The sequence below is a fragment of the Oncorhynchus gorbuscha genome, linkage group LG01 (assembly GCF_021184085.1).
Source record: "Oncorhynchus gorbuscha isolate QuinsamMale2020 ecotype Even-year linkage group LG01, OgorEven_v1.0, whole genome shotgun sequence".
NCBI lineage: Eukaryota > Metazoa > Chordata > Actinopteri > Salmoniformes > Salmonidae > Oncorhynchus > Oncorhynchus gorbuscha.
The window spans coordinates 68,211,256-68,223,796 of NC_060173.1; the positions used below are offsets into that span (position 1 = coordinate 68,211,256).

Consider the following 12,541-nt stretch of genomic DNA (forward strand, 5'->3'; position numbering starts at 1 on the left):
TCTACCTCTCTACCTCTCTCCTTTTCTACCTCTCTACCTCTCTCCTTTTCTACCTCTCTCCTTTTCTACCTCTCTACCTCTCTCCTTTTCTACCTCTCTACCTCTCTCCTTTTCTACCTCTCTACCCTCTCTCCTTTTCTACCTCTCTACCTCTCTCCTTTTCTACCTCTACCTCTCTCCTTTTCTACCTCTCTACCTCTCTCCTTTTCTACCTCTCTACCTCTCTCCTTTTCTACCTCTCTCCTTTTCTACCTCTCTACCTCTCTCCTTTTCTACCTCTCTACCTCTCTCCTTTTCTACCTCTCTACCTCTCTCCTTTTCTACCTCTCTACCTCTCTCCTTTTCTACCTCTCTACCTCTCTCCTTTTCTACCTCTCTCCTTTTCTACCTCTCTCCTTTTCTACCTCTCTACCTCTCTCCTTTTCTACCTCTCTACCTCTCTCCTTTTCTACCTCTCTACCTCTCTCCTTTTCTACCTCTCTACCTCTCTCCTTTTCTACCTCTCTACCTCTCTCCTTTTCTACCTCTCTACCTCTCTCCTTTTCTACCTCTCTACCTCTCTCTTTTCTACCTCCTTTTCTACCTCTCTCCTTTCCTTTTCTACCTCTCTACCTCTCTCCTTTTCTACCTCTCTCCTTTTCTACCTCTCTACCTCTCTCCTTTTCTACCTCTCTACCTCTCTCCTTTTCTCTCCTTTTCTACCTCTCTACCTCTCTCTCTCTTTCTACCTCTCTACCTCTCTCCTTTTCTACCTCTCTACCTCTCTCCTTTTCTACCTTTTCTCTCTCCTCCTTTTCTACCTTTCTACCTCTCTCCTTTTCTACCTCTCTACCTCTCTCCTTTTCTACCTCTCTACCTCTCTCCTTTTCTACCTCTCTACCTCTCTCCTTTTCTACCTCTCTACCTCTCTCCTTTTCTACCTCTCTACCTCTCTCCTTTTCTACCTCCTCCTTTTCTACCTCTCTCCTTTTCTCTCTCTCTCCTTTTCTACCTCTCTCCTTTTCTACCTCTCTACCTCTCTCCTTTTCTACCTCTCCTTTTCTACCTCTCTACCTCTCTCCTTTTCTACCTCTCTACCTCTCTCCTTTTCTACCTCTCTACCTCTCCTTTTCTACCTCTCTCCTCCTTTCTACCTCTCTCTCTCCTTTTCTACCTCTCTACATCTCTCCTTTTACATTTACATTTAAGTCATTTAGCAGACCTCTCTCCTTTTCTACCTCTCTCCTTTTCTACCTCTCTACCTGTCTACCTCTCTCCTTTTCTTTTCTACCTCTTTCTTTTCTACCACTCTCCTTTTCTACTCTCTCTCTCTCCTTTTTCTACCTCTCTCTCCTTTTCTACCTCTCTCCTCTACCTCTCTCCTTTTCTACTCTCTCTCCTTTTTTTCTACCTCTCTCCTTTTCTACCTCTACCTCTCTCCTTTTCTACTCTCTCTCCTTTTCTACCTCTCTACCTCTCTCCTTTTCTACCTCTCTACCTCTCTCCTTTTCTACCTCTTTTCTACCTCTCTCCTTTTCTACCTCTCTACCTCTCTCCTTTTCTACCTCTCTACCTCTCTCCTTTTTCTCTCTACCTCTCTCCTTTTCTACCTCTCTCCTTTTCTCCTTTTCTCTACCTCTCTCCTCCTTTCTACCTCTCTACCTCTCTCCTTTTCTACCTCTCTACCTCTCTCCTTTTCTACCTCTCCTCTCTACCTCTCTCCTTTTCTACCTCTCTCCTTTTCTCCTTTTCTACCTCTCTCCTTTTCTACCTCTCTTTTCTACCTCTCTACCTCTCTCCTTTTCTACCTCTCTACCTCTCTCCTTTTCTACCTCTCTACCTCTCTCCTTTTCTACCTCTCTACCTCTCTCCTTTTCTACCTCTCTCTCCTTTTCTACCTCTCTCCTTTTCTACCTCTCTCCTTTTCTACCTCTCTACCTCTCTCCTTTTCTACCTCTCTACTCTCTCTCATTTTCTACCTCTCTACCTCTCTCCTTTTCTACCTCTCTACCTCTCTCTCCTTTTCTACCTCTCTACCTCTCTCCTTTTCTACCTCTCTCCTTTTCTACCTCTCTACCTTCTCCCTACCTCTCTACCTCTCTCCTTTTCTACCTCTCTACCTCTCTCCTTTTCTACCTCTCTACCTCTCTCCTTTTCTACCCTCTACCTCTCTTTTCTACCTCTCTACCTCTCTCCTTTTCTACCTCTCTACCTCTCTCCTTTTCTACCTCTCCTCTACCTCTCTCCTTTTCTACCTCTACCTCTCTCTTTTCTACTCTCTCTCTCCTTTTCTACCTACCTCTCTCCTTTTCTACCTCTCCTCTCTCCTTTTCTACCTCTCTCCTCTTCTACCTCTCTACCTCTCTCCTTTTCTACCTCTCCTTTTCTACCTCTCTCCTTTTCTACCTCTCTACCTCTCTCCTTTTCTACCTCTCTACCTCTCTCCTTTTCTACCTCTCTCTCCTTTTCTTCTCTACCTCTCTCCTTTTCTACCTCTCTCTCTCTCCTTTCTCTACCTCTCTCCTTTTCTACCTCTCTCCTTTCTCCTTTTCTACCTTTTCTACCTCTCTACCTCTCTCCTTTTCTACCTCTCTCTCCTTTCTACCCTACCTCTCCTTTTCTACCTCTCTACCTCTCTCCTTTTCTACCTCTCTACCTCTCCTTTCCTTTTCTACCTCTCTACCTCTCTCCTTTTCTACCCTCTACCTCTTTTCTACCTCTCTCCTTTTCTACCTCTACCTCTCTACCTCTCTCCTTTTCTACCTCTCTCTCTCTCCTTTTCTACCTCTCTACCTCTCTCCTTTTCTACCTCTCTACCTCTTTTCTACCTCCTCCTTTTCTACCTCTCTCCTTTTCTACCTCTCTACCTCTCTCCTTTTCTACCTCTCTCTACCTCTCTCCTTTTCTACCTCTCTACCTCTCTCTTTTCTACCTCTCTACCTCTCTCCTTTTCTACCTCTCTACCTCTCTCCTTTTCTACCTCTTTTCTCCTTTCTACCTCTCTACTTTTCTCTCTCCTTTTCTACCTCTCTCTCCTTTTCTACCTCTCTACCTCTCTTTTCTACCTCTCTACCTCTCTCCTTTTCTACCTCTCTACCTCTCTCCTTTTCTACCTCTCTACCTCTCTCCTTTTCTACCTCTCTCCTTTTCTACCTCTCTCCTTTTCTACCTCTCTACCTCTCTCCTTTTCTACTCTCTCCTTTTCTACCTCTCTCCTTTTCTACCTCTCTCTCTCCTTTTCTACCTCTTTTCTACCTCTCTCTCTTTTCTTTTCTACCTCTCTACCTCTCTCCTTTTCTACCTCTCTCCTTTTACCTCTCTCCTTTTCTACCTCTCTACCTCTCTCCTTTTCTACCTCTCTCCTTTTCTCCTTTTCTCCTCTCTCCTTTTCTACCTCTCTACCTCTCTCCTTTTCTACCTCTCCTTTTCTACCCTTTTCTACTTTTCTCTCTCCTTTTCTACCTCTCTACCTCTCTCCTTTTCTACCTCTCTACCTCTCTCCTTTTCTACCTCTCTACCTCTCTCCTTTTCTACCTCTCTACCTCCTCTCTCCTTTTCTACCTCTCTCCTTTTCTACCTCTCTCCTCTCTCCTTTTCTACCTCTCTACATCTCTCCTTTTACATTTACATTTAAGTCATTTAGCAGACCTCTCTCCTTTTCTACCTCTCTCCTTTTCTACCTCTCTACCTGTCTACCTCTCTCCTTTTCTACCTCTTTCATTTTCTACCACTCTCCTTTTCTACCTCTCTCCCTTTCTACCTCTCTCTCCTTTTCTACCTCTCTACCTCTCTCCTTTTCTACCTCTCTCTCCTTTTCTACCTCTCTCCTTTTCTACCTCTCTCCTTTTCTACCTCTCTCTCCTTTTCTACTCTCCTTTCTCCTTTTCTACCTCTCTCCTTTTCTACCTCTCTACCTCTCTCCTTTTCTACCTCTCTACCTCTCTACCTCTCTACCTCTCTCCTTTTCTACCTCTCTACTTTTCTCTCCTTTTCTACCTCTCTACCTCTCTACCTCTCTTTTCTACCTTTCTACCTCTCTCCTTTTCTACCTCTCTACCTCTCTCCTTTTCTACCTCTCTCCTTTTCTACCTCTCCTTTTCTCCCTTCTACCTCTCTCTTTTCTACCTCTCTACCTCTCTCCTTTTCTACCTCTCTCTCTCCTTTTCTACCTCTCTACCTCTACCTCTCCTTTTCTACCTCTCTACCTCTCTCCTTTTCTACCTCTTTTCTACCTCTCTCCTTTTCTACCTCTCTACCTCTCTCCTTTTCTACCTCTCTACCTCTCTCCTTTTCTACCTCTCTACCTCTCTCCTTTTCTACCTCTCTACCTCTCTCCTTTTCTACCTCTCCTTTTCTACCTCTCTCCTTTTCTACCTCTCTACCTCTCTCCTTTTCTACCTCTCTACCTCTCTCTCCTTTTCTACCTCTCTACCTCTCTCCTTTTCTACCTCTCTACCTCTCTCCTTTTCTACCTCTCTACCTCTCTCCTTTTCTACCTCTCTCCTTTTTTTCTACTTTTCTACTCTCTCTCTCTCTCTTTTCTTTCTACCTCTCTCCTTTTCTACCTCTCTACCTTTTCTACCTCTCTACCTCTCTCCTTTTCTTTCTACCTCTCTCCTTTTCTACCCTCTACCTCTCCTTTTCTACCTCTCTACCTCTCTCCTTTTTCTACCTCTTTTCAACCTCCTTTTCTACCTCTCTACCTCTCTCCTTTTCTCCTTTCTACCTCTCTCCTTTTCTACCTCTCTACCTCTCTCCTTTTCTACCTCTCTACTCTCCTCCTTTTCTACCTCTCTCCTTTTCTACCTCTCTACCTCTCTCCTTTTCTACCTCTCTACCTCTCTCCTTTTCTACCTCTCTCCTTTTCTACCTCCTTTTCTACCTCTCTACCTCTCTCCTTTTCTACCTCTCTCCTTTTCTACCTCTCTACCTCTCTCCTTTTCTACTCTCTACTCTCTACCTCTCTCTTTTCTACCTCTCTACCTCTCTCCTTTTCTACCTCTCTCCTTTTCTACCTCTCTCTCCTTTTCTACCTCTCTACATCTCTCCTTTTACATTTACATTTAAGTCATTTAGCAGACCTCTCTCCTTTTCTACCTCTCTCCTTTTCTACCTCTCTACCTGTCTACCTCTCTCCTTTTCTACCTCTTTCATTTTCTACCACTCTCCTTTTCTACCTCTCTCCTTTCTACCTCTCTCTCCTTTTCTACCTCTCTACCTCTCTCCTTTTCTACCTCTCTCTCCTTTCTACCTTTCTACTTTTCTCCTCCTTTTCTACCTCTCTCTCCTTTTTTCTACCTCTCTCCTTTTCTACCTCTCTCTCCTTTTCTACCTCTCTACCTCTCTCCTTTTCTACCTCTCTACCTCTCTCCTTTTCTACCTCTCTACCTCTCTCCTTTTCTACCTCTCTCCTTTTCTACCTCTCTCTCTCCTTTTCTACCTCTCTACCTCTCTCCTTTTCTACCTCTCTACCTCTCTCCTTTTTTCTACCTCTCTCCTTTTCTACCCTCTACCTCTCTCCTTTTCTACCTCTCTACCTCTCTCCTTTTCTACCTCTCTACCTCTCTCCTTTTCTACCTCTCTACCTCCTCTCCTTTTCTACCTCTCTACCTCTCTCCTTTTCTACCTCTCTACCTCTCTCCTTTTCTACCTCTCTACCTCTCTCCTTTTCTACCTCTCTACCTCTCTCCTTTTCTACCTCTCTACCTCTCTCCTTTTCTACCTCTCTACCTCTCTCCTTTTCTACCTCTCTCTCCTTTTCTACCTCTCTACCTCTCTCCTTTTCTACCTCTCTACCTCTCTCCTTTTCTACCTCTCTACCTCTCTCCTTTTCTACCTCTCTACCTCTCTCCTTTTCTACCTCTCTACCTCTCTCCTTTTCTACCTCTCTACCTCTCTCCTTTTCTACCTCTCTACCTCTCTCCTTTTCTACCTCTCTACCTCTCTCCTTTTCTACCTCTCTACCTCTCTCCTTTTCTACCTCTCTACCTCTCTCCTTTTCTACTCTCTACCTCTCTCCTTTTCTACCTCTCTACCTCCTCTTTTCTACTTTCTCTACCTCTCTCTTACCTTCTACCTCTCTCCTTTTCTACCTCTCTACCTCTCTCCTTTTCTACCTCTCTACCTCTCTCTTTTCTACCTCTCTACCTCTCTCCTTTTCTACCTCTCTCTCTCTCTTTTCTCCTTCTACCTCTCTCCTTTTCTACCTCTCTCTCTCCTTTTTTCTACTCTCTCCTTTCTTTTCTACCTCTCTCCTTTTCTACCTCTCTACCTCTCTCATTTTCTACCTCTCTCTCCTCTCTCCTTTTCTACCTCTCTCCTTTTCTACCTCTCTACCTCTCTCCTTTTCTTTCTACCTCTCTCCTTTTCTACCTCTCTACCTCTCTCCTTTTCTACCTCTCTACCTCTCTCCTACCTTTCTACCTCTCTACCTCTCTCCTTTTCTACCTCTCTACCTCTCTCCTTTTCTACCTCTCTACCTCTCTCCTTTTCTACCTCTCTACCTCTCTCCTTTTCTACCCTCTCTACCTCTCTCCTACCTCTCTCTTTTCTACCTCTCTACCTCTCTCCTTTTCTACCTCTCTACCTCTCCTTTTCTACCTCTCTACCTCTCTCCTTTTCTACCTCTCTACCTCTCTCCTTTTCTACCTCTCTACCTCTCTCCTTTTCTACCTCTCTCCTTTCTACCCTCTCTCCTTTTCTACCTCTCTACCTCTCTCCTTTTCTACCTCTCTACCTCTCTCCTTTTCTACCTCTCTACCCTCTCCTTTTCTACCTCTCTACCTCTCTCCTTTTCTACCTCTCTCCTTTTCTACCTCTCTACCTCTCTCCTTTTCTACCTCTCTCCTCTCTCCTTTTCTACCTCTCTACCTCTCTCCTTTTCTACCTCTCTACCTCTCTCCTTTTCTACCTCTCTACCTCTCTCCTTTTCTACCTCTCTCCTTTTCTACCTCTCTACCTCTCTTTTCTACCTCTCTCCTTTTCTCCTCTCTACCTCTCTACCTCTCCTTTTCTACCTCTCTACCTCTCTCCCTTTCTCTACCTCTCTCCTTTTCTACCTCTCTACCTCTCTCCTTTTCTACCTCTCTACCTCTCTCCTTTTCTACCTCTCCTCTCTCCTTTTCTACCTCTCTCCTTTTCTACCTCTCTACCTCTCTCCTTTTCTACCTCTCTACCTCTCTCCTTTTTCTACTCCTCCTTTTCTACCTCTCTCCTTTTCTACCTCTCTACCTCTCTCCTTTTCTACCTCTCTCCTTTTCTACCTCTCTCCTTTTCTCCTTTTCTACCTCTCCTTTTCTACCTCTCTCCTTTTCTACCTCTCTACCTCTCTCCTTTTCTACCTCTCTACCTCTCTCCTTTTCTTTCTCTACCTCTCTCTTTTCTACCCTCTACCTCTCTCCTTTTCTACCTCTCTACCTCTCTCCTTTTCTACCTCTCTACCTCTCTCCTTTTCTACCTCTCTACCTCTCTCCTTTTCTACCTCTCTACCCTCTCCTTTTCTTTCTCTACCTCTCTCCTTTTCTACCTCTCTACCTCTCTCCTTTTCTACCTCTCTACCCTCTCCTTTTCTACCTCTCTACCTCTCTCCTTTTCTACCTCTCTACCTCTCTCCTTTTCTACCTCTCTACCTCTCTCCTTTTCTACCTCTCTACCTCTCTCCTTTCTCTCTCCTTTTCTCTACCTCTCTCCTTTTCTACCTCTCTACCTCTCTCCTTTTCTACCTCTCTACCTCTCTCCTTTTCTACCTCTCTCCTCTCTCCTACCTTTCTACCTCTCTACCTCTCTCCTTTTCTACCTCTCTACCTCTCTCCTTTTCTACCTCTCTACCTCTCTCCTTTTCTACCCTCTCTCCTTTCTACCTCTCTCCTTTTCTACCTCTCTCCTTTTCTACCTCTCTACCTCTCTCCTTTTCTACCTCTCTACCTCTCTCCTTTTCTACCTCTCTACCTCTCTCCTTTTCTACCTCTCTACCTCTCTCCTTTTCTACCTCTCTACCTCTCTCCTTTTCTACCTCTCTACCTCTCTCCTTTTCTACCTCTCTACCTCTCTCTTTTTCTACCTACCTCTACCTCTCTCCTTTTTCTACCTCTCTCCTTTTCTACCTCTCTCCTTTTTTACCTCTCTCCTTTTCTACCTCTCTCCTTTTCCACCTCTCTACCTCTCTCCTTTTCTACCTCTCTACCTCTCTCCTTTTCTACCTCTCTCCTTTTCTACCTCTCTACCTCTCTCCTTTTCTACACCTCACTCACTCACTCACTCACTCACTCACTCACTCACTCACTCACTCACTCACTCTCTCAGAGACTCAGTGGGACCGACCTCTGTTGCTGCAGATCTTGCCATCCGGAGACGTACATCTCCGCTTGCTCTCCCACGGGCTGATGTCACACTGTAATTCACATTTGTCTCCATGCCAACCGGCCGCGCAGTAACAGTTGCCACAGTAACACTGACCATGGCCTGGAAGCAGAACAGAATGCAACAGTCACACGGAGACGAACAAACGCCTTCATCTTTACATAGCATACAACAAGAAATCTGTTATCATTGTTGAATCGTTGGGTGTCACTTTGTGTAAACATTTTCTGCCTTTTGGAATATTTCTGTCAATGTAGTTTTATCCCAGAGGATAATTACCCAAGGTACTTTTATGGCCACATAAATTAAGGAAAGTAGTCCCCTTTTACAGTGCCTTAAGAAAGCATTCATAAATTCAAAATGAAGAAATACATTTTTTCCCTCACCCATCTACACAAAGCGAAAACGTGTTTTGATATGTTTGCAAATGTATTGAAAATGAAATACAGATATATTCTATCCCACTTACATAAGTATTCCCACCCCTGTGTCCACTTTTTAAAAGCAACTTTGGCAGTGATTACAGCTGTGAGACTTTCTGGGTAACTCTAAGAGATTTCCACACCTGGATTGTGCAACATTTGCCTGTTATTGTTTTCAAAATGCTTAACGCTCTGTCAGCGCACTGGGCTTTTAAAGTCCCGGTATTAGCGGACCGATATAGCCCTCTTTAGTGCAGGCAAAAAAAACCTTCTCAGCACCCCGCCCCAAACATCTTCCCATGGCTATGTACCCATAACATGATGCAGCCACCACTATTCTTGAAAATATGGAGAGTGGTACTCAGTCATTTGCCCCTAACATTGCAAACAGGATGTGTCTTTTCACTCTGTCAATCAGGTTAGTATTGTGGAGTAACTACAGTGTTGTTGATCCAGCCTCAGTTTTCTCCTATCACAGCCATTAAACTCTGTAACTGTTTTAAAGTCACCACTGGCCTCATGGTGAAATTCCTGAGCGGTTTCCTTCCTCTCCGGCAGCTGAGTTAGGAAGGACGCCTGTATCTTTGTTTACCATTATCAAATTAATGGGTGCATTGATACACCATCCAAAGTGTATTGAATAACTTCACCATGATCAAAGGGATATTCAGTGTCTTCTATTTTTTACCCATCTACCGATAGGTGATCTTCTTTGCGAGGCAATTGGAAAACCTCCCTGGTCTTTGTGGTTGAATGTGTGATTTAAATTCACTGCTTGACTGAGAGACCTTAGAGATAATTGTATGTGTGGGGTACCGAGATGACGTAGTCATTCAAAAATCACTATTATTGCACACAGTGAGTCCATGCAATTTACTATGTGACTTGTTACGCACATGTTTACTCCTGAACTTATTTAGGCTTGCCATAAGAAAGAGGTTGAATACTAATTGACTCAAGACATTTCAGCTTTTCATTTTTAATTAACTTTTGAAAGTTTTGAGAAACTGAATTCCGTTTTGACATTATGGGGTATTGTGTGTAGGCCAGTAACAAAAATGTCAATTGAATCCATTTTAAATTCAGACTAAAACAACAAAATGTTCAAAAAAGTCAAGTACTTTCTGAAGGCACTGTATATCCTGGTAATTAGGTTCACCTTTAATTACAGTTATTACAGACACCGACTGTGTCCCAAATGGCACCATATCACCTATATATACATAAATAAATAATGAATAGGGTGCCGTTTGGGACGCAGGCACTGTCAATCTCTGTGCTTTGAATCTCCTGAAAAAATGTTGTGCCTTTCTCTCACAATGGACTGATGGTGAGAGAACATAATGTGTTGTATTTCAAATTAAATTAGCGAATGGTTAATTAAAGTTCACAACCAGGGGATCCCAAACCTTCAGGAACCTATGGATAAGTATAATAACACCACTAAGTGATTCAGAAAACATTAGGTCAATCTTTAATTAACTTCCTATTAACCTTTTCTCAAATTAAACTGTGGAATGTTTTTCCTATTCACAGAAGCTTTACAGATTGCACTGTCAGAAGTGCATTTGATTGTGCAAAGCCTGTGGTCTTGTGGTAAGTTACCCGGCTGCTTGAACATACTGTACGTATGCCGCCCCACTGTTGTTCAATCCCCGTGTCTATCCCCGTGTCTATCCCCGTTTCAATCCCCGTGTTTATCCCCGTGTCTAAACCCGTTTCAATCCCCGTGTCTATCCCCGTTATAATCCCCGTTTCAATCCCCGTGTCTATCCCCGTGTCTATCCCCGTGTCTATACCCGTGTCTATCCCCGTGTCTATCCCCGTGTCTATCCCCTTTTCAATCCCTGTGTCTATCCCCGTGTCAATCCCCGTGTCTATCCCCGTGTCAATCCCCGTGTCAATCCCCGTGTCTATCCCCGTGTCTATCCCCGTGTCAATCCCCGTGTCAATCCCCGTGTCTATCCCCGTGTCTATCCCCGTGACTATCCCCGTGTCTATCCCCATGTCTATCTCCGTGACTATCCCCGTGTCTATCCCTGTGTCTATCCCAGTGTCTATCCCCGTGTCTATCCCCGTGTCTATCCCGCCTCATTCCCCGTGTCTATCCCGTGTCTATCCCCGTGTCTATCCCCATCTCTATCCCCATGTCTATCCCTGCCTCAATCCCCGTTTCAAACCCTGTGTCTATCTCTGTCTCAATCCCTGTGTCTATCCCCGTGTCTATCCCAGTGTCTATCCCTGTGTCTATCCCTGTGTCTATCCCCGTGTCTATCCCCGTGTCAATCCCCATGTCTATCCCCGTGTCTATCCCCGTGTCAATCCCCATGTCTATACCTGTGTCTATCCCCGTGTCAATCCCCGTGTCTATCCCCATCTCTATCCCCGTGTCCATCCCCGTGTCTATCCCCATGTCTATACCTGTGTCTATCCCCGTGTCAATCCCCATGTCCATCCCCGTGTCAATCCCCATGTCTATACCTGTGTCTATCCCCGTGTCAATCCCTGTGTCTATCCCCGTGTCTATCCCCGTCTCTATACCCGTGTCCATCCCCGTGTCTCCCACTCTATTTCTAACCTGTCTGAAAGGAATATGGCATTCCCCTATCTTTGGAAAAAAGAAGTGCGTTTGATTTGCTCAGGCACAGCATGTCCCAGATAGAGGGAGTTTGACACTTGCTACTGGTTGCGTACATTGGATTACATTTCAGCCAGGTTTCCTGTCAGAACTAAACGGTTGATGCCACAGGACTGCCAGTTCCTTAATCTAGTGTCAACTCCCTCTATATAGGGGAGATGCGGCTTCTTCTGAACATGCAATGTTCACTAGCTGCAGTTTACTGAATCCCAGCTAGAGTATCACGACCAGGGTGGGAGTAAGAGAGCATACCACTGCCAATATTGGAGACAGTTTCCATCAAATCCTGCAAATTCTGTATCTATAACAGTACAGCTATTTGTTTAAATTATTCAAAATGAGGTCAGAGAAAACAATTTGATGATAACAGTCTGTCTCAGTGGAAACAATGGTCTGTTTGATGTGGAGGACATATTCTAGTGGCTACCTCCACATAAACCACACACAGGCTCAGGGGCGTACCTCCACACACCTCTCCGTTGTCCTCGTCCAGACATTCGCTGTCGTCACACTCACAGAAACGTCCTGTTACCAGACTCTTGCCATCGGGGTTGTGACACATGCAGCTGCCGCAGTGACAGGAGCCTGTCAGAGACACAAACGTCTGTGTGTGTGTCTGTGGTGTGAGTGTGTGTGTGTGTGTGTCTCATCTGTCTGTCTGTCTTGATGTGATGCACATTAAGGGGTGAGGACACAGCTGGTTTGCAGATGTGCTTTGCGAGGGGTTGTGTGTCTCCACGTGTGTGTTGGGGCTCAGGCTGTGAAGCCTGTGCAGTGTTTGAGTGTGCATCTGCTTTAGGTCCGTAAGGCAGGGTGACAGCATGCTGTGAATGGATTTGCATTCACACATGCTGATTGGTCTTGCAATCAGGCCACACACGTACTCACAAAAACACAGACACACAGACACACACACACACACGGTCAGAGGCAAGATCGTTAGGGTTATCCACAGGTGGGTATGGTGAGTCTGAAGTAATAAGCTTGTGCCTTCAGATGCGCAAGCACGCCCATAGGGCTCTGCTCAAAAGTAGTGCACTATATAGCGAATAGGGTGTAATTTTAGTTGTGTACCTGTGCTCACATAAGGGATGAGAGAGAATAATAGAGACAACACAAGGATAATCAAGCATGTGTCATAACT

The 12,541-nt window shown here is 44.7% G+C and overlaps 1 protein-coding gene across 1 annotated transcript in view; it reads right to left on the minus strand.

Annotated features, from left to right (window-relative positions):
* Positions 1–12,541, minus strand: part of itgbl1 (integrin, beta-like 1) — a 165,474-nt gene that overhangs the window by 130,271 nt on the left and 22,662 nt on the right. Inside the window, exons 4-5 of the mRNA XM_046358978.1 lie at positions 11,860–11,982; positions 8,299–8,439 (exon numbers count right to left, since the gene is read on the minus strand). Coding sequence (XP_046214934.1) covers positions 8,299–8,439; positions 11,860–11,982 — 264 coding nt within the window. The remainder of the gene's footprint in view (positions 1–8,298; positions 8,440–11,859; positions 11,983–12,541) is intronic.